This window comes from Neocloeon triangulifer, unplaced genomic scaffold (assembly GCF_031216515.1).
Source record: "Neocloeon triangulifer isolate White Clay Creek 2 clone unplaced genomic scaffold, ASM3121651v1 ptg000001l, whole genome shotgun sequence".
NCBI lineage: Eukaryota > Metazoa > Arthropoda > Insecta > Ephemeroptera > Baetidae > Neocloeon > Neocloeon triangulifer.
Genome location: NW_026775544.1, coordinates 11,323,378 through 11,343,511, shown reverse-complemented (window position 1 = coordinate 11,343,511; position 20,134 = coordinate 11,323,378). Strand labels below are relative to the sequence as shown.

The 20,134-nt window shown below is 38.3% G+C and overlaps 4 protein-coding genes across 8 annotated transcripts; 1 reads left to right on the top strand and 3 right to left on the bottom strand.

The window, feature by feature from the left end:
- Positions 1-456: 456 nt before the first annotated feature.
- LOC132201266 (terminal nucleotidyltransferase 4B-like) lies at positions 457-10,354 on the top strand. Its single transcript, XM_059627294.1, has 9 exons — positions 457-1,041; positions 5,789-5,959; positions 8,004-8,124; positions 8,182-8,418; positions 8,480-8,626; positions 8,771-9,037; positions 9,093-9,248; positions 9,300-9,414; positions 9,473-10,354. The coding sequence occupies exons 1-9, from the start codon at positions 695-697 to the stop codon at positions 9,835-9,837; spliced, it is 1,926 nt and encodes a 641-aa protein (XP_059483277.1). The 5' UTR covers positions 457-694; the 3' UTR covers positions 9,838-10,354.
- On the bottom strand, positions 10,348-11,794 carry LOC132201295 (mediator of RNA polymerase II transcription subunit 4). The gene is made up of 6 exons (XM_059627347.1): positions 11,693-11,794; positions 11,322-11,436; positions 11,144-11,263; positions 10,920-11,091; positions 10,727-10,861; positions 10,348-10,667 (listed from the first exon to the last, which is right to left on the bottom strand). The coding sequence occupies exons 1-6, from the start codon at positions 11,761-11,763 to the stop codon at positions 10,462-10,464; spliced, it is 819 nt and encodes a 272-aa protein (XP_059483330.1). The 5' UTR covers positions 11,764-11,794; the 3' UTR covers positions 10,348-10,461.
- A 444-nt stretch (positions 11,795-12,238) lies between these two features.
- LOC132201254 (uncharacterized) lies at positions 12,239-15,522 on the bottom strand. 2 transcript variants are annotated; one of them, XM_059627274.1, is made up of 12 exons: positions 15,264-15,522; positions 15,128-15,200; positions 14,747-14,879; positions 14,547-14,692; positions 14,221-14,490; positions 14,057-14,154; positions 13,824-13,986; positions 13,465-13,768; positions 13,248-13,399; positions 12,942-13,174; positions 12,659-12,881; positions 12,239-12,598 (listed from the first exon to the last, which is right to left on the bottom strand). In XM_059627274.1, exons 2-12 carry the CDS (start codon positions 15,192-15,194, stop codon positions 12,399-12,401), a joined length of 1,989 nt encoding a protein of 662 aa, XP_059483257.1. In that variant the 5' UTR covers positions 15,195-15,200; positions 15,264-15,522; the 3' UTR covers positions 12,239-12,398. The 2 variants fall into 2 exon arrangements, with proteins under 2 accessions (XP_059483257.1, XP_059483266.1); XM_059627283.1 differs by having other exon boundaries at positions 15,128-15,522.
- Positions 15,523-15,656: 134 nt separating this feature from the next.
- On the bottom strand, positions 15,657-19,893 carry LOC132201275 (traB domain-containing protein-like). 4 transcript variants are annotated; one of them, XM_059627324.1, is made up of 7 exons: positions 19,470-19,892; positions 18,025-18,233; positions 17,705-17,956; positions 17,392-17,650; positions 17,161-17,299; positions 16,979-17,102; positions 16,461-16,601 (listed from the first exon to the last, which is right to left on the bottom strand). In XM_059627324.1, the coding sequence occupies exons 1-7, from the start codon at positions 19,825-19,827 to the stop codon at positions 16,599-16,601; spliced, it is 1,344 nt and encodes a 447-aa protein (XP_059483307.1). In that variant the 5' UTR covers positions 19,828-19,892; the 3' UTR covers positions 16,461-16,598. The 4 variants fall into 4 exon arrangements, with proteins under 4 accessions (XP_059483289.1, XP_059483307.1, XP_059483299.1 ...); XM_059627316.1 differs by lacking the exon at positions 16,461-16,601 and adding an exon at positions 16,776-16,923 and having other exon boundaries at positions 19,470-19,893; XM_059627332.1 differs by lacking the exon at positions 16,461-16,601 and adding an exon at positions 16,777-16,923 and having other exon boundaries at positions 19,686-19,893.
- Positions 19,894-20,134: the final 241 nt, after the last annotated feature.

Sequence of the window (20,134 nt, the reverse complement as noted above, 5' to 3'; positions counted from 1 at the left end):
ATAAATTATAAAATGTAAAGAAAAATGCATTTTTGAATATGAATAGTTCTAATCCGATCCGCGTTACAGAATTCCATGGGTCAAATTTTACCATATAGCTTAATGTAGCACAAAAAGTATTTGAAATATCATAAAATAAAATATAAAAATATGCTTATTTTCTAGCAATGCCTAATAGTAAAAACAAATATTATTTATAATTTATAAATTATTTATAAAAATTATAAGACTATAATTTCAATGCACAGATTATAAGAGTGCAAATTTCATATTATGTGTGTAATTATAATTATTTTTGTACAGCTCTGAAATCAAAGTTCCCATCCCTCGCATAAGAAGGAATTCTGTGCTTCCCCCACCACCCGCCTGCGTCACAGTTTGGCGAGCCGAGTGTCGCCGTGCGGAGGGAGCAGCGAGATAATTTTTTCTTTGAAAATACGGTGCAGCTGCTGGTGTGCACGACGGGACAGAACAGAACAGAGCACGCGCTGCAAGCACGAGCTCTGTGTGTGCAGTGAAGTGAACTGCCCAGCAGCGAGCGAACTTGCTAGAGTGAGCCGCGAGTGGCGAACGACGAAAAGCCAGGAAAAGTGCAAACGGGCAGCGAGAAAACAAGGTTCAGGCCGGTCTACGGAGGAGTGGTCGGACGGACGGACGGAGGCTGCGAGCCAGCCGAGCCCAGAAGCCGCAGTGAATGGATCCGACCATCGGCTGGTACCAACCTGAGCAAGAGGGGCCCGCCAAGATTCTGTGGAGCCGCATTTGGGACGACGCGAGCAAAAGACTGAACAACCTGAATCTCAACAGCATGATGGAGTCGCGCGACTACATCCCGCTGGAGATTCGCGACGACCTGCAGCAGATGGGCGGCGGACGCACCACCAACAACCATCTGTACTGCCGCACCCGCAGGAAAGCCAACGAGAATCGCGCCTCCACCTTCGGCATGAACGAAAACCGCGACGAGCTGATCGGCACCTACGGCGGCTGTCCCTGGCAGGCCGTGCGCAAAAACGTCCACTACAGTCGCGGCATTCTGGGGTGAGTGTCGCCAGTTAATTTGCTTCTAGAATTTTCAGATTCGCGAATCGATTGATTCGAACCCTTTAATAAATGTCTCGGAAAAAGGCATTCGTCTCTTTTAATTGCAGGAATCGAGCTGAGGGTCGTTTCGCGGGTTTCATTTGATTCGGGGTCTCGTTCATTTCGATTCGAATCGAGGCCCTGCGAGCCTGAAAAGGGCCTTCGACGAGACGGCCATTTGGGTGCTCTTCGGGTGGAGGGGACACGCCCACTTCTCTGTCGACCCCTGCTTGTTATGTAATGCATCTCCCTATCTCTCGCACTCCGACCGACCGACCGACTCGGGTGCCGCTGCTGTTTTGTGTTATGCAGAAATAGAGCGAGGAAGTCGCCTGCCTGCTCTTCGCAAGATAAATTCCTCACCGCTCTGCTTCCTTTTTGTTGATTTATTTTATTTCTCTTCTCTCTGCGAATTCTGAATCCCAAGCAATTCGTCCTTTTACCACAAATCACCACACTTCTGGACTTAAATTTATATAGTTTTTTTTTGTTTTTCTGGAGATTTATTACCAAATTTTAATTAAAATTATTATTTAACTTACATTACAGATCACAGTCATGCATTAATTTATACAATAATACATAAATCATCGAAGATGTATCATATATTTTTATTGCTACGGGTTTAATCAACAGATGCTTCCTAAATGTTATTATTTATATATTTTATGTTGCTTTTATTTGTAAAATTTAAAAATATATATTATTCAAGAAATAATGAACGTTTATTTCTAACGCCGAGAAAATTTATATCCTGAGTATTTCTTCTTTTTTTTTACATAATCAAAGCTATTGAACTAACCCTTGCTAATTTTAATTCTTCAATTTCTATAATTCTCTTTTCAATAATTTGAAAGTGAACCTTGCTTTACGACTCTACGATTGCAATTTTGTGATTTACGATGCAATCAAAATTTTTATCTTCTTCCTGACGACTGGAAAATCCTGCTTCCCAATAATGCGCAGTTTGAATTATTCCTCCTGCAGTTATTCATTATTATATAATGATATTAAAGCAAAAATTTAATTATTGATCTTATAAAATACGGTAAAGGAAACTTGAAAACTTACTGAACACAATTCCAAATTTATTTCCACCTTTTAAAAAAAATAAAGCTATATTCTCCTTCATTTGGCTAGAAGCCAGAATGCTAAACAAATAATATGCGCACTAAAGAATGCAAATTTTTATTATTTTGAAAACAAATTTAATGTTTTGATCCTTTGAAAAAAAATCTATTGTAAACAATAGAAAAATGATTAGCAATAACAACATAACAACTTAACATATAAAACAACATTTTTCAAGAATTATTTTAATTCAAATACAAAATTCAAACGTTCATAAATTAATGTAAAACCTAGCTTAAATGATATAAATGGACGTATTTAATTATATTTAAAAAAATCTTACTATTTAATTTTTTGAAAAAAAAAATTAATGTAATTTAAATTTAAATAGACCGTTTTAAATAGCTCTTATAATCGTTAATTCTACATTTTTTTAATGTTTCAAAATACTGGGCAAACAATATTTTGTTTTTCTACGTAAAATTAAATGGCCCAATTTTCTAAACGCAAACAAAAGAAATGATTAACATTTCGGTGGAACGCGTGGTTTCCACTGCACGAAAACGCAAGGCACAGATAGCTGGAAGTCGACTTCCGCTTGAGTGGCCGCTTCCAACTCTCTCACTCCATTCTGCTGCCGTTTCGCTTTATTGTTTCCACTGGGGCTTGATTTTATCGCAGGCAGTGGCAATGAACGAGAAAGGCGTGATTTCTTTCTTGCTCGTGCAGCGCTCGCTAAACAACCAATCTGCCAGCTTTACGACCCTTCGAATGTTCATTTTGCAAAAAGTAAAAAAAAAAATTAGTCTGGCGACGCCGGAGACGTTCTATTGCTCATCGTGTTTGCGCTTTAAGAGATTGCACTAAGTTATCGAATTAAATTGGCGGTGAATCAAATTCGGCGTGAAATTGCAAGCCTAAGTAAACCTTTTTGACTCGCCTGCAGCTTTCTCAATATATATTCAGGTGAAAAGATCAGACAATCTTTTGAAGCATAAAATTTTGCAAGCAAGATTCGCCATCCCATACAATTGTGCGACTTCAATTAAAGTGCAGTAGTTATTACTGCATATCACTGCAAATAATAGCGTCAGTGTGTCTGCTGAAAATTTTTAAAGCTCTTGCCACTTGAAAAGTAACATCTGTTTGCAATCATTTTAGTAACTTGATTCACTGCAATTTTTACTATATTTTTTTTCTTATCAAATAACTTGCATAGTTTTATTTATAAACTGCAGTGATGGTTTTAAATCAGATTCATTAAAAAAATTAATGTTCAAATAATAATATATTATATTTAAAAAAAAGTTGCCAATTTTCCGCATTTTATATGTAAATTTATTAATACGGTTAAATAATGCAAAATGTGTAAAAAAAAATGTAAACAAGACCAGCTTTTTTCATTTAAATAAATTTATTTTTTACCATAAAGTCTATTTAGTGCAATATCTCACAATTTCTGAGGCTCCACATTCTGCAGTGTCAAAACCCACGCAGGAAATAATATTTTCGCCTTAGCGATTGCCATAATGGAGTTGAAGCGAAACATGCATTTGTTTAAAGTAGGCGTTTACGATCTCGAGTCGGCGAAAAACGCGATTCTTATGAATCAAATGATGTCACCGCAGCGCTCTGTCATCAACAAATCTCTTTTTTGCTCCTTCGGCGATGTGACATATGCAAGTGTATCTCTGGTGCCGAAACGAAAGTTTAACACTTGCGACCCACTAATTACAAATTATCCCACTTACCATTACACGCGTTGTTTTTTTGATAAATAATACAATTTATAATGATTGAAGTCCATTGGTAAATAATATTGCTTTGAGTCTGTTTTATGTAACAAGCCGGAATTTTCACATCGAACTTAATTGGCCAGACTGTACTGATTTTGATATGCACCGAAGGGCAAACCGCAAACTCTCTTGTCAAAGGTTTGCTGTCTCGGGCATCAAATATCAAATTGCCGCTGCGGCCGTATAAACACGTCTCGTATTTATCACACCTCGGTGTATATTTTCTTTCACAGAATCAAAGTTCCCAACTTTCTAAACACTTTTTCGTTTACAATGTGTAATGAAATAAAGACATTTTATTGAGTTCAAGCAACGCGAGTTTCGTGTCTCCGTTGCTCAACAAAGCGTGTCCAATCGAGCCAAATTTAGTTGCAGACCGGCTCAAAATAAACCCTCCTGGTCCAACTTTGGATTATTTTGAAGGCGAGAGTTTATTTTTGTGGTTAGATGGGCGCCAGATTTGCGATGTTGCGCTTGTTTGATAATGTCATTACAGTTCGTTATCCACGCAACGCTTTTAGTGAGTGGGCGCGAGAGATGGGGCCGAAATTGCCAAATGAAAGGCCGCTCGCGGATAGTGTAATTAGTAATTATCCCCGGTTCGACCTTGTCCTTGCATCAATTATCTTCACGCTCACTAGATTCCCGATCAAAATATCAGTGCGAGCAGTTCTTTGAATTTTGGGTCTCCCTTATCAAACTTAATTACTATCATTATTTCAGTTGGTACTTCATGCACGTTTGAAATTCCCAATTCACATGCAAATTATCAGCAGGATCATTATCTGATTCTCGTGAAAGTGAGTCCGAATGGAACCTAATAAAACCCCCAAACTCTAAAACAATAAGCTCTCTGTAAATCAGAAACATTTTTTATTGCAGAGAATATTTTTATTAATTCTTACAATTAGTTCAACGATATTTGCGAAATTCAGAAAACTGCAATATACTTTTTAATTAAATTATTAGCACATTCAAGTGTTATTGTTTGCAAATTGCTTTGATTGGGGATTCCAAGTCGTTGATTTTGCTGCACATAATATGTGTTATATAAGATAAGGAAAACAAAGTCAATCTTATCTTTAAAATGAAAAGTAAAAACAATCTGTTGCACTCAATAAGTTCCACATTTTTTCAAGGATTTTCCTCGTTTGATGCTGTTGTCAAACATCTGTGCCTCTTGTAAACTTTCACTAACAACAGATTTAAACAAAAAATACTTTTATTTTAATTAAATTAAATTCTGACTTGATCTACATTCAGTGGCATGCGTTTCTATTGAACCGAGGTTTTACTATAAAAATGTTGCTGCGGGTGATTTTGTTTGAGAACAAAACCTTTATCGGCACACTCGGCAGAGAAAGGACACCATACTTGACCTCCGTAACTTAAGCAGTCAGATTACATAGGTGGCTGAACAAGTATTGTGCATGTGCTTGCATTAAATTAAACAACTTTCAATGGTTGCTCTGGTTCTATTCTAAATAAAAGGGTTTGGTGGGTAATAAAAAAATATTGGGTCATATCTTAAAATAATTCAAACTAAGAAATTTGTCGTCTATTGATTTAAAATAATTCAATCCATAACTTGAATTGGCAAAATGCCATTTTAATTTTAAAGAAATATTAGCAACAAAAAAATAATTTGTATAAATCTTGAAAGATTTCTTAAACTAATGAAATAATTTCAACCAGTTTGTTGCGTCGAGCGAATTAAAAACCCATTCACGTCCTTGATGCTGCTTCGGTCGAGCAATTTCTTTATGTCAAGTTGAAACAAACAATTAGTCAAGTCTTCAGCACGGCTATTGTTAATTTTGTGATTTTTCTTGTTGCAGACTGCACGAGGAAGTGAAAGACTTCTACCTGTACATGCTGCCGACCATAGAGGAGCAAAAGATGCGCGAGACTGTGGTGGAGGAAATCAAACGAGTGATCCTCGGTCTGTACCCGAAGGCGACGGTCGACGTGTTTGGCAGTTTTCGCACAGGCCTCTATTTGCCAACCAGGTGATTGCTGAGCACCATTATTTATTTTATTTTGAAGGTCGCCGTCCGTTTAGATTGCTCTCTTTCAAATTCGCTGCTCCCGTAAGAAGTGAGCGAGAATGGAATGCGTGCGTGTGTGCTTTAATTAGGGCGTCACCTTCAGCACCACCGCCGCGTCTTGTTTGCTGCACTCGGGATCTTACTTTTACACAGACTTCTTAATTGTGCGCGAAGGCACCTTTTGCCAACTTGCACTTTCTAACGCGTTTTCAACCAGATTAAGTGCTAATTTTGGAGATAGTTAACAAACAATAATTAACAAGTATTTTTGCTGTCTGTAGATTTTGCTAATAAGAAATAAATTTTCATGAAGATCTGTGGAGTTCCTAATAAAATAAATTTATATTTATTTATGAAAGATCAAATTACTTTTCCAAATTGTTTTTCGGCAATTTACTGCAGGTGTTTCGTTTCTTTTAAAGACCATCCTATTATCTTTTTGTTCTGGAAAAAATCACAAAAATAAATTTAATGAACAAATAATTTTTACCATGAAAAAATAAATTTTGCAATCAGGAAACCCTGTCAGGAAAGTTGCAATGTAATACTAGGCAGGAAAACTTTTTTAATGTTCATACATTTTTACTTCTGTTATTAGTTTTTTTATTGTAACCAACAAGTGAGCCTATTTGGCTATTTATAATTGCCTGCAGGAATTTTGGTTTAAAATTTTCAGCATTTTTGCGATTTTTGCAATTTTTACTTGGAGAATCCTTAATGATCACATACAGTCCTGAAAATAAGATACGAGTTTACGTCACTTGGTGTGCAGACGATTGAACCGTCGCATCAGATAGAGCATTATTTCTAAAAACTTGTAGGTGTTCGCCACATATTTACTTGTGATTCAACCCCCATTCGCTTTTTATGTGGTCGTTTGCCTGGCGCTGCTTCGCTCGTTCGCCAGCGGAGTGAACAACGAGCGATTGCGAGCGCTCCAATTTGCCGAAAGCAAGCGAGACTGCTACCTGCATTAGTGCTGCGCTGGTTCTATGACCGGCTGGCAACGTGCCTATTTTAACCCCCTGCAAAGTGGGTCAACACCACCGAACAGACCCATCCAATTGCTCACTCAGTCAGTCTTGCAAAAAATAATAATAAACAAAAAGGCGCGCGGCCGGTGTCTCAACCGCCTCTGCCGCCTCCTCTCACTTTCCTTCGTTTCGCACACTCCATTTGATGTCTGCTTGGTCGCCAGCGGTCGCACCAAAGATAATTAGTCTGCGACTGCACCAAGCTCCGCGCGTGTATGAAAAATCGTCTCATTATGAATATTTGCGCTTGAACGCTTGTGTAGCAGTTTTATTTAAAACAAATAAACCGAATCGAGATTTTCATTTTTTGTTTTGTTACAACATCCTTTAGTTTTGGTCGCCACGCTTGTCGGTGTCACTCTGAATTTCCGTCGTTATTTTGCGTTTTGCGCATCAGGATGTTACCCGCTCGTCCTTGATGCTTGCGAATAATGACCTCATTTCATTTTGCTGCCCAACGCTCATGAAAACATGTTATATAGGACAAGGAATATTTGCGTTGCATTGGCTTTTAAATTGACTTAGGTGGTCAGTGCACCTTTTGTAATTGACTATATTCATCATTTTTTTTCGAATTCTAGTAAAGCTCCATTCTATTTGTATGCAAAGAATTATTACAAAATCATATTGAACACCTTTCTATTTGCATTTTTCTCGTATTATTCTCTGAATGAGAAAACTTAAGAAATATCCTTTTCCAATTTAACAAATGAGAGAATTGTATATTTTATCAATTAAATTAGAATGCGAAAAAAATTACATTTAAATTAATTATATTCAGACGTTATTTTATTTTAATTTATTAAATATTCAATTGGCTTGCAGTGATTTTAGTTGCAAATTAGGTTTATTGGTGTACCACAAGGCAATCTCTGCCTATAAAGGGATACGTCATCTAGATATATTCAAAATTATAAATGAAAACTACAAACAAAATTTGAGTTTTTAATGTCATTTATTTTTTATTGCAGTGATATAGATCTAGTGGTTATGGGTGACTGGGATGAGCTTCCTCTGCATGCACTAAAAGATGTCCTGATCAAGAATAATGTTGCTGACGAGTGCGATATCAAAGTACTTGATAAGGCATCAGTAAGTTTTACAAACTTTCTCCGAGATCTGTCACATTCTAAAATTGTATCCTCACAGGTTCCTATTGTTAAATTGACGGAGAAGAAGTCTGAAGTAAAGGTGGACATCAGCTTCAATATGCAGAACGGTGTGCACTCAGCCAAGCTAATCACTGATTTCAAAGAGAGGTTCCCCGTGCTGGCGCCTTTGGTGATGGTCTTGAAACACTTCCTGTTGGAGAGAGATTTGAACGAAGTCTTTACCGGTGGCATCAGTTCTTACAGCCTCATTCTTCTCACCATCAGCTTCCTGCAGGTTGGATATTGTTAATATCTATGAAATTGTGGATAACAATCTTTTGTTAATGAATGAATAGCTTCATCCAAGAGACATGACGATTGAGAAGGACGTTAACTTGGGAGTCCTTCTCATTGAGTTTTTCGAGCTCTACGGTCGCAAGTTCAACTACTTGAAAACGGGCATCAGGATCAAAGGCGAAGGATCATACATTTCTAAGGAGGAGGTAATATTTCTAAAAGTTCAAATTGTTAAAAGATTCACTATTTACATTATTTGAGTTATCTTCTCTTTAGCCTTGACTTGGGGCAATCACGTTGTATTTGAGCATTAAACGAATGTTATTAAACAAAACTAATTCTATTTTTAGATTCAACGTGATATGGTTGACGGCTACAGACCTTCAATGCTGTGCATTGAAGACCCCCTGACCCCAGGCAATGATATTGGTCGCAGCTCGTACGGAGCACTCAAAGTGAAACAGTCATTCGAATTTGCATACACAACCCTTCTGCAAGCAGTGTCACCTATGTGTCCGGAGTTCATTAGCAAACACAGTATTCTTGGTCGAATTGTGAGAATAACTGATGACGTTGTGGAGTACAGACAACAAATAAAACTCAAATATGCAGACAAGGTGATTGTAGGAATGCTAGAGTGTTACCTTGAATTCATTGCAATATTTTCTTCAGGCTGTGCCAGTAGTGATACATAAGTTGAACTCGTACCACAGGCAACAGCATCAGCTCAAGCGTGTTTCGCAAGACTCGGAAGAGTCTTCGTCGGGCTCTGTTTATTGCACAAGTGAAGGCAGCTCAGCTACTGGATCTGCAGCATCAGGAGACTCGGTTTGTCTAGTGATGTTTATCAAAAATAATTTTTACAATGCTGTAAATCAGGACTCGGAGGCTAATAATGTTTCATCAAGCAACGGTCTGGAACAAAACTACTCTGCAACCATCAATTGCAAAAGCTCAAGGACTAACTCAGCTCCTCCTCAGAGAAGACCACATGGTATGTATTTCTGCTTGATACAAATCCAAATTTTATATTAATGATGACATTTTTGTAGCAATTCCTGCAACTCGAAACAATGGCAACAGGAACCAATTCCGCATGCAGCAGAGTGTGACCAAAAACAGAGAGGAAAAAGAAATTGGATGCGTGGAAGTGAAACGCATCCAACCAGTAGCCTCGATGGGTCCGAAGGAAAAAGCTAAGGAGAAGCAATCAATGTCTCAGTCGTCGTCGTCTGCTAATTCAAGCGGGAGTGAACAAAAGCCACAGAACAGTGCCCAAAAATACCAATATCCTCCAATGTCAAGGAATCCTTCCTTCAATCACGGGAACATTCGCAGCAACAATTTCAAGAGCAAACGGAAGAAGCATAATAATGGACAGAGAAGATCCGATTCTCCTCCCCCTGTGAGACTTTGAATTTTACACTTCCTAAATCAAAAAATTAATGACTATTTTAGGTTGTGACACTTAAGTAAGCAGTTATAACACTGATTTATATGTGTGTGTTGATTTTCTGTAAAGAACATTTCAACAAAATTGCATTACACCTCTTTATAAGCGTGAAGATATCTAATATAACAATAATTTCCTTCTGTCTCTTTATTTTTGCCTTTAAATTGTAATAATTATCAGATGATTTCAATAAAAAAAAAACGACGATGAGAATGAAGGTTTGACGAGGATGTTATTTTTTAGTCCTGCGTCAAATTAGGTCTTATCCGCTTTCTGCTAGTTTTATTGCTGTGCAATGCCTTCATTTTTCAGTTATCATTATTCTGATTATCTGTATTATGCAATAATGTGCCTAAGTTTTATGTACAAACTTTGGTCAAAGAACCAGTTAAATATTCCAGTGTCCTTGGGTCTTCTTGATGAGGACACTTAACTTATTTTTGTAGCATAAAGATCAATAAATTAGCATTGGTAATAACTTCAAAAAGGCTTTTAATTACATGTGACATTCCTATATTAAAATATTGATTACAGTTTTCAGAAATGCATACTATGTCTTGTACACTTAATAAAATTGAGAGGAAAAGTTCACTGCGAGTCACTAGACGAAGATGACGAGCTGTCGGTACTCATGACCTCCACAGTGTCTTGGCTTGTGTCTTTTCCCTGGAAGTTGCCTCTTCCACCAGTGTCCATTGGTACAGTGGCCCCACCTCCACCTGGCCCTCCAAGAAGCATGTGGAGCTCGCCCGATTGCCAGGAAAATTGGTGCGGATGAGAAGCCATGATGGGTTCTATAAAAAAAATATTAAAGTTCAGATACTTGCTGTGCTATTAAAACTCAAGTACATACCAGGCTGACCTGGTCTGAAGGCTGAACCGTCAGGTAAACCTGCACCCATGTGCGCAGGGCTGCCCATAATGATATGGCTTGCTCCGACAGGAACATCTCCCAATCGGCCCAAGAATCCCATTCGCATTTCTATGTCTGCAGAAAAGAGTTTTGATTTGAATTTTTTTCAGCAGTGTAAGAATTATTTTCGAACCAGTAGGATATGGTCTTCTAGGATCGCCCGGTTGCCAAGTACTTGGTGCTGATATTGCATTTGTAGAGCTGATTCTGTGTGCAAACTTTATAAGTTCCTCAGACTGCACTGGTTTCTTGTTGGCTTTCCCTATTGATTGCAACTTCTGCTTGGCTTGGAATATGGCTGTGGCCTGAATGAATATTGTTAGCTAAAGTCAAATGCTTTAGAAAAATTGCACAAACCAGTATGTGCTCGGCTTCTTTTAGCTGTTTCTGCAGAGTTTGAATGTCCTGATCCTGCTTTTCGACCTGCACCCTCAGAGCAGCGATTTTCGATTCAACCTCTGCCTGTGTTGCTGCGACCTGAAAAATTTTACATAAAATAATAAATATTAACTTTTCTCGATTTTTGAGTGTATACCTTGAGGGTCTCTTTTATTTCTTTGTCTTTCGAAACCAGCAAATCTGTTAAGACATCATAATCCGAGGAAGACATCTTCTGAGGCTTTGCAACCAAAACATTTTCCAGCATCTCTCTAAAAGTTTGTAAGCGATTAAAAAAGATTATTTGTAATAATAAAGAGCGTGTTTGTTGGGAAGAAATTTTTGGAATACGGAATGGTTTTTTGTAATGTTTTGTACGAAACAATGAAATATTATGCAAAAAGTCCAGCAACATACAAAGTGAGTTTGAAGTTGAGAGTTGAGTTTAACATTTTTAAATGTATTTCGTAACAGTAATATAACGCGCGGTCACTCCTAGATAGTTCAAAACACCAATTAAACACTCACTTAGATATCAGCTCAACATCGTCAATCAAAGAAAGCAATTTTTCTCTGGTGCCAACATTTGACGAAGCCATGTTTGCGGTATTTATGTTTCAGAGATGGGCGTGCCACAAAACGCGAATTTTGTAGTTTTAAAGTCACGTGACCACCACGAAGTTGGTTTGCCATCTAAGCGCGCGAAAATAAATTTTTAAGCTTAAATTTTACAAAAAGGGGCAGCTTTTTTTAGTTTTCCTTTCCTCATATCTCACAAACTTCCAAAATTTTTATAATTATAATCAATTACTATTATATTAATTATTGTGAAATGTTGTGAAAGCACAAGTTAAAATTATTATGGATTAATTTTTGCCCTTTTCTCCCAAATTTCAGTTGTTATTAGAGTTAAGTGGCTATTATTTAATAGCCTCATAACAACTTTTCTTGAGTTAACAAATTTTTTAATTTCAACATTTTGTGAACATATCCCATTTCCCGCTTTTTACAATACCAGATGATTAATTCAAAAATTTTCAGGTTTTATTAAAATAAAAATGAAAGCTATTAAATTGTGTTAAGTAAGCGTTTTTATTGAAAAATAAAAATTAGAAGGTGACATAAAAACAAAGTGTATGGAAATAAATAAAACTGACTAACAGTAACAAAACAACACGCTCAATTACATAATGCTCAATGCTGTCAATAAATGTTTTTTTTTTATAAATAATTATTAATCAAAGGCGGAATCGTCTTGCCACTTCACTTTTCTAAGTCTCACGGTGCTTGCGTGTTGCACATACAATGTTGCTGCTGTCCAAATTGCCACTGCCAGGATGATTTGCAACAAAATCCAAGCAACAAGCACCCCAATAAATACGCCCATGCTAACACACCACCATCCTTCCAGGGTCTCGATATTGTCTGACATTGCTAAAATTAAAAAAAAATTAACAATTTTAAATACTACGAAAATTGCAATGAAAAAATTACCCATAGTGAATAAACTAGTCGAGCTTTCGGTGGAGGTCAAATTGATTGGATTGGAAACTATTGGCTCTGGACCGAAGACAAGAATACCCGTTTCCAAATCATGAGGGTGATTGTCTCGTGGATTAATTATTGACTCCTGTGGCCAAACTATGCCTCGACCAACAGGCCCCTCTATCTCCCTGCGCCGTCTTCCATAAGAAATCCCTTTGCTTCCACAATCAACCTAAATTCAAACAATTGGTTCATTCAAAATTTTCTAAAACAATTGCATGAAAAAACATACTGGTGCGCATTTTCCTTGGCAAAAGTGGACCCTCACATGAAACCGAACGACCGTGGTGTTTGTGAAGCGAAATGCACGAAAGTGGGCAACTAGATCGCCAGTCGCGGTATCCTTCATCAAAGACGGAAATGTTGCTGGATCTGGGGGACACCCCCGTTCATCTAATAGAAGGACACTATCTGTTCCATCCAAATTAGTTGCAATCAGTTTTCCAGCCGTCACATCAAATGGATCTGTTTTTAAGTGTAAAATTAAGTTAGAATTTGAAATTAATTTCAGGAAATATATCTTTTTTAACAATAACACCTGTATTGATTGCAATTATCCGGAGTTCCAACTCTTTACCAACTTCAGTCACGCTTGCCTCATTGCCTTCCCTGTCTGTTATCACAATTTTTACATTTGAGTTTGAGTAAATTGATGAAGAATTAATGCTGATTGCACCACCAAAGAACGGGCTGAATTAAAAGTCATAATAATCAATAAAATTAATATTTTTTTTTTCTTCCAAAAATTAGCATACTCTCCGTCCACTGTAATTGACCCATTCACTGCTTTGAGCAGCGAATCACCATATCCACAGGACACATTAAGGGCCCGATCGCCACGACGCTGTAGAATGGGATTGTATTGAACAACCAGAGAAACTCCAACCTGTTTTTCATCAAATGTGGCGCACTGCGAGCCAATGCTCAGAGTTGTCTCCGTTTCCCCTTGGCCCGTTACGTCGCAGATATTTGAATATCCACGCACAAATATGCGACCGAAAAATGGCTCTGCAGTTTGCAAACGGGCGGTTATCATGTTTTTAGAGCACCTGATTAGTACTGAAATTTAAAAAGCACCTCAAATTATTATAGCAATAAAAAAATATTATCGTACAATCCAGGCAAGGCGCCCTTTCAAAATAAGTAGCTCCTGGGCTTGCAATCAAAGACTCAGGCCCACGGCTTGCCAAGTCTGAACTGTGCAAACTGCATTTGTTTCCCTCAAATGTGAAACCCCGACAAATAAATGTTTTTTCCTTGATGCACATTTCTCTACACTGCAAATTAGTATATAAAAAATATAATGTCTTATTTTATTTTCCAAGTGATTAAATAAATATGTTAAACCTTGCTGTTTTCCATGTTAATTAGTGAAATATCTGCAGCACCAATTGTCATGGAATGGAATTCTTCAAACGAACACTCTTGCTTTGAAGGGTTTAAAGCTATAAATTTTGATAAATTTAAGAAATATATATTTTATAATTATAGACAATATAGAAATAACTTACCATTGAAGCAGAGGTTTTCCAGGTAATCAACTTCTAATGTGGATGGTACAAAGGCGGATGGCAAAGAACGTCTGTCCTGAGCGATGAGGATACATTTTCCCCATTCTTTATCAAAGAGTGCAGATCTGCAGCCTAAGAGCGATGTCACACAGGCAGCAGCACAATCACTCCTGCTGAAAATTTGATCAAGAACGGCTACCGATTGAAGAGCGCGGAGCTCAAAACCTGGCACCCTCTCAACCATGACTTCAACGTCTCCACATTTGGGTCCTTTTTATGAAATTTTGGATTTTATTTAATATTATTTAATAAAAAGTTGAACTTGCCTTTAAAGCAAACCTTCTCAAAATAATCAACTCCTTGTGGAGTGAAAAGTGTGGGACTGTCTGACCGTGTCATATTTATGCTAAAACAGCTACTTTGGTGGTAATCCAACACAAATGCAGCGCACTCGGCTCCTTCACCAATGCATCTTTGATATTAAGGCTTAGTTAGTGATGCGATTAATAAGAATGTAAAATCCTACCGTTTTGCGCATTCGTTCAAAAGCGCCTGTGGGCCTGGCTCGAGATGGAGCAATTCTTTTTGAAGCGCTATTATTGGGACGTGCCCCGTCACTTTTTCAAATGTGACTGTCTCACCAGGCATGCATTCTAGTCCTATTAAGTGAAAATGATTGTGCAACAGGGTAATGTTGGACAATTACAACAAATAACTATGGAGTTCATTATGCATGCGCCCGCATTAAATTTAACTGATATCTCAATAAGGTGAAAATAAACATACATGAATTTAAATTAATGAAAGCAAGCAATTTCTAATTTAATTGTAAAAATTTAAATGCATTAATTCTAGCACTGGACGCAAGAAAAATGTTAAAATCAATTATATAATAAAAGTAGTGCACCTTGAGAGCAGCTCCATCCAAGCAAGAAAACAAAGATCCAAAACGTTCCCATCATTGAATCAGCCATGTTGCTCTTTGAATGAAACCGAAAATTGGACTAATAAGAAAAAATTAAAATTTCATTAAACCATAAAACCTGATTTCATCCCCCAGCATTTTCACCTATCCATTGAGCTATCAAAATAATACTTTGAGGCGATCTTCACTGAACAACTACAACACTAGGACTGAGTCAGTCAACAAATACATTCACAATAAATGTTTTCCTCTCCTCGCCTGACCCACTCAGGGTATACGGGACACTTGCACTACTTGCATCAACTTTCTGCTGCTAATCAGTCGCCCTTATCTTTGCTAAACTAATCACTTTCCCACTGGCGCGCATCCCTGCTGTGACAGGAACCACTTTCCTATTTTTAATTTTTAAACAGTTCCGTGAAGTGAAATTAAACAAAATGATGCACTACTAATTTTCATATTGTATGCTAAATATTTGTAAGGGAGTTATTTAAAAAAAAAAATTATAATATTAGCTTTTGACAGTCAACGCCAAATTTGTTTTATTCATCTTAAAAATATGAAGCGTGAGTGCACAAAATAACATGTGTTTTTCTTTGTAGAGTTAAATACTTTCTTATGGACGTGAAACATCAAACTGCATAATTAACATGGGAAGTTTAGAGAAAATAAAACCAGCACCAGGGGACACACTACAAGCTTGGATCCCAGGGAAGGAAGCTTCTGCACTTACCAGAAGCACATCGGCAGGGTGTTATGGACAAGGAAGGCTTCGTTTCACCAGCGGCGTAGTCGAACGTTATTTCCTCGCCCACTTCCAAGTCTCGAGCAGCAAACAGGGCAAGGTGTGGAACCAAGGTAGAAGATCTGACAGGTACCATTAAGGCTGAGGGGTCACAGCTGTGATTGGCGTACCTGCCAATGTTGCCCACAAAGGTTGGGTCAATAATCGTGGTTGTGCTGCTCGTCCCAGAGTGCTCCCTGAAGAAGAGGATATAGTTGTTCTGGGGGCCTTGGACTTGCGCTCTTCGAATCGCCTCTTGGAGGCCCAAGACCTCTCCAGCATATTCACATATGAATTGACCTTTTCGAGCACGGTGACTGGTTCGCAAACCAAGCCCTTTTGTGCCAGTCTCGTACACTTCAAGGCCCAACATCGGACCACGTTGCACCACACGATTACTGCACTCATTCTTCTCACACTTACAATTTACATGACACTCAAAGATAGGATTCTCATAGTTAATAATAAGTCCGTCTCGGGTATAGTTGAGTCCATGCCTAGACAAACACAAGCATTTGACGTTTGCGGAGGAGCATGAGTCCTGGCAGAAACAACCTTTCTCGAAGACCTCATCAAAGTTAATAGGGCAACCGGGCCCCGGCACATTTTGTGGTGTGTAAACCAGCCAGACGTTGGGGTGGAAGTATTCGTCATGTATTTCACTGATGTTTACTGTAACACGAAGAAACAGAGCACATAAAAAGCTGATCAGAACAGCAGTTTTCTTATCATTCACCTCTTGACCTTAACAAGGCGCGATATTTAAATCAAAATTTCAAAGTAAAAAATCAAATGGATAGGGTTTCACAAACACATATTTGAAAAGTCTTTTTGATCTGGCCATGCAAAGGTAAAACAAAACAAAGTAGGAAAAATAGAGAACAAGGATATTATTTATTACACCTTAACCCAACATCAACTAAAAGTATGGGGACCTATTGCAGGGTACGCAAACCAAATAAAACCTTTTGGGTCCGTTTTCCTCCCAAAAGTTCTGCAACATTTCACTCAACATAGAAACTACCAAATTATTAAATAATTGAAAATACCTTCAAGAATGTTGTGATCCTGGGCACTGGTAGAAGCTTGTAAGCTCCCCACACAACCAGACCGAAAGCCGAAGCTTTCAGAGTGAATCTGATCACCTTGCTGGTCGTTGACGGAGGTGGAAGTCTGGAAATTTCATAATTGAATACCTCTGAACACGATGATTTTCAATTGATTTTCTTACGACATGATTTCCTGAATGGTGTGTTCGTCGACTTTTCCCCAGTTTGCAATAATGCCCTGGACATGTCCAATTCCCACAACGCCGACAACTCGAGCAGGAACTGCTCCAATTGGCTGAGCTGCCAGAGCCAGTGAGTGTGCTGTAAAATAATTTTTTTAGCAAATAGCAATTTGAATTTAATAAGAAAAAAGTCCAAATGAAATATAATAAATAATTTATAAATATATTTACCTAAAAAGAGGTCTCTTTCGTGGACAAAAACCTTGCTCAGGGCTGGGAACTCGCCTGTCATTTCTTCCAACATTTCTTCGAGCAGATCTTTCTGCTTGCATTTTTCCACTTCCTCTTTGCTGATATGATCCCGCGAGGTCAAGATATGCCAGGTCAGTTTGAAGGTTTGCCACCACGAAAGAGATGACAGGGCTCTCTGCAGAGTGACATTTATGGGTCTGTCTCCGAGGTGCACCTGGCAATGAGGCACTTTTTTCGCCTGCAAGTATTTATGTTAGAAAAAGATTTATTAAAAAAAAAAAATAGTTATCACCTCCTGAAAGGCTCTTCGAAACTCTCCTCCGGGAGCCATGCCCAGCTCCTTCGTCAAATGGGCGCTCATCGAGAGTAGCAATAGGTACATCATGCCATTGAAGGCCCCGTTCTGTTGGACTGTGGCTCGGATTTTGGCCAAGTCGATGTTCGACGCTTCCTCCAATATAGTCTGCTCGTCCAGCTGCAGAATATTTATCCTCGACTTGCATAATTCCACAGTCACTATGTGCGGCTGAACCAATTGAATGACCTGACAAGAAAAAGGTTGGTCAGAAATTTTTGAGTTGGCATCGGGAAATTAAAAATTGATTATTATACCTTAGAAACATCCTCCTGACTCTCTTTGCTGAAATGTGCTGTGCCGACCAAATACACCTGACCGCCACTAGGACTCTCCAATCTAGTCACTGTGTGAGGAAGGTCCCATTCTGAGTCAGTAAGTGAAGACGTTTCTGGTGTTGCATTTGGGGTCACAGGCACATTCCTCGGGAAAATGCCGATTTTTGGGTTGTCAGCGTCATAAGTATCTGGAAATTTAAAAAATACGCATTGCATCAAAAAGTTTTTTCATTTCAAATAAGAAGATTATAATTCAATAAAATCAATCACCAGAGAAAAATAAAATTATGCTTGATAATGGAGAAGAAAAGTCTATTTAAACATAAATCACATTTTATCCTTTCTTTTGTTCATTTTATCTCACACGTGCAGACATTTCTTGCTTCAGACAGACCAACTAATGCTGAAATTTAAGGGCAGTGAATCTGATATTTGCATTTCAGAATAAATATTAGATTCACGTTAAATTTTTTTCTTTTTGTTCTCTCGGGCTCGGTAGCTCTTGCGGGTTGATTTATAGAAGAAGTGACAGTGAAGTGATGCTTGAAAGAGGTTGAAGAAATGACAGCATAAAGGAGAAGAATTAATTCTACTGATCGACTTTCGTGTCTGGCATACCAACATTCTCGCCACTGCAAATCCGCGCATCCTCAAACTTTTTCCTGTACTCGACTCTCTTTGCCTGAATGGGGGACATTTTTCAACGCAACTTGACGTTTTCAAGCACAACCGCAACCAAATCAAGTTAAGAGTGGATTGAGTACAAGGACTTAACAAGCATGGAAACCCTCCAACTAACAACTGCACTAAACCTGGGTTTGCAAGCAGATTTTTCGACAATCGATTTTTATTAATCTATTAATTTATTTTGCGGACAATTTGATTATCTGGAGCCGAATAAAATAATATAGCAGAAACTTTCCTTTTCCACAATAAAAATGATTGATTAGAGTTTCGCATTTTCATTACATGGTGCTTGTGCGATACATACAATTTTTCAGCAGCAATAAAAAATAAAATCCAGAAATTCCAGAATATTCCGCTACAAAATTGGGAGTAACAATAATACTAATTTTGTTCCTTAAAACAAAATAATCCAATTTTTAATTATCTTTGTAAATAATGACTTAAATAAGATCCATTCCAATTTACATGAATTTAAATCATTTAGCAATTTTCATCAGATTGTGGGCATAAGCCACGTCGGCTTTAGTATGTAACTAAAAAGTGCTGAGAAGATTTTACTGTTAAATTTTAGATACCGACTTGCCAAAAATTGTGCATTATTTTCAACTCCGAGTGCAAACCCTAGGCAGTTTCAGATATGTACCAAAAACAGACAGGTAAACTCTCTCGCTCTCCTAAAAAATCCGTCCGCTCCAAATCAGCCAAGATCATAGTTGCAGAGGCCAAGCGGAACTAACCTTCTAGCTTTTTCTCTTCGACGGTGTCAAATTCGTATTTACGCTTTACGCTATCAGGCCTTACAAATTCTGGCGAGTGCGGACGCTTGGTCGGAGTGTCCAAGTGGTCGAAGCCGTTGGTCTTGTCCGGGCTGTGCGCTGAAAACTCGAAGATCTCGGGACGCGGAGAGTTGGCCCAGGAGAATTCGCCCACCTGCGAACCGTCGGCCAAATTACCTTCGTCTTCCGAAATTGTGACCGTGGTATTGTTCAGCAGGCGCTCCTCAGTGTCCGACGAAATGTCGATGGTCGACACCGAGCTCAAGTCCAATTCTACCGACTTGTTGCTGGCCCCTTTGTCTTCAACGTGGGACGCCATTACCCTATTTTCTTGTTTATGCTCTGCTCGCTCATCTGCCCAAATGCGGCGCAACTGGCGCAGCGGATGCAAACGGAAACACACGTTTTGTGGCTTGTCGTGGGCTGGGCACCGCTTCCGTGCTCACTTTCGAAGCGGAGCGCGCCAAAGCCTTGTGCAAGCAAATTATTGTGCTCGACGTGCTTGGCTTCGACAATTAATTTATTTTTTATTCTTCATTCATTAAGTTTTCCTTGATGGGTTCTAATTCATTTAAAATTTTTCAGAGGAAAAATTTCCCTGCTCTGCTGTGAATGAGGCAAAAGTT

Bases quoted from the DNA above. Each gene is read 5' to 3' on its own strand.
- LOC132201266 (XM_059627294.1), top strand. From the start codon at position 695: ATGGATCCGACCATCGGCTGGTACCAACCTGAGCAAGAGGGGCCCGCC. The intron at 9,249-9,299 runs GTTTGTCTAGTG...GCTGTAAATCAG, and splicing joins CTGCAGCATCAGGAGACTCG to GACTCGGAGGCTAATAATGT. The intron at 9,415-9,472 runs GTATGTATTTCT...ACATTTTTGTAG, and splicing joins TCCTCAGAGAAGACCACATG to CAATTCCTGCAACTCGAAAC.
- LOC132201295 (XM_059627347.1), bottom strand. From the start codon at position 11,763: ATGGCTTCGTCAAATGTTGGCACCAGAGAAAAATTGCTTTCTTTGATT. The intron at 11,092-11,143 runs GTTTGTGCAATT...ATATTCATTCAG, and splicing joins AAGAAGCCGAGCACATACTG to GCCACAGCCATATTCCAAGC. The intron at 10,862-10,919 runs GTTCGAAAATAA...TCTTTTCTGCAG, and splicing joins TAGAAGACCATATCCTACTG to ACATAGAAATGCGAATGGGA.
- LOC132201254 (XM_059627283.1), bottom strand. From the start codon at position 15,194: ATGGCTGATTCAATGATGGGAACGTTTTGGATCTTTGTTTTCTTGCTT. The intron at 14,880-15,127 runs GTGCACTACTTT...TTCACTTAATAG, and splicing joins TGGATGGAGCTGCTCTCAAG to GACTAGAATGCATGCCTGGT. The intron at 14,491-14,546 runs GCAAGTTCAACT...TTTCATAAAAAG, and splicing joins TGAGAAGGTTTGCTTTAAAG to GACCCAAATGTGGAGACGTT.
- LOC132201275 (XM_059627306.1), bottom strand. From the start codon at position 17,915: ATGCAAGTCGAGGATAAATATTCTGCAGCTGGACGAGCAGACTATATT. The intron at 17,651-17,704 runs GTGATAACTATT...AAATACTTGCAG, and splicing joins TTCGAAGAGCCTTTCAGGAG to GCGAAAAAAGTGCCTCATTG. The intron at 16,602-16,978 runs GTATTTTCAATT...TTCGTGTTACAG, and splicing joins GGATCACAACATTCTTGAAG to TAAACATCAGTGAAATACAT.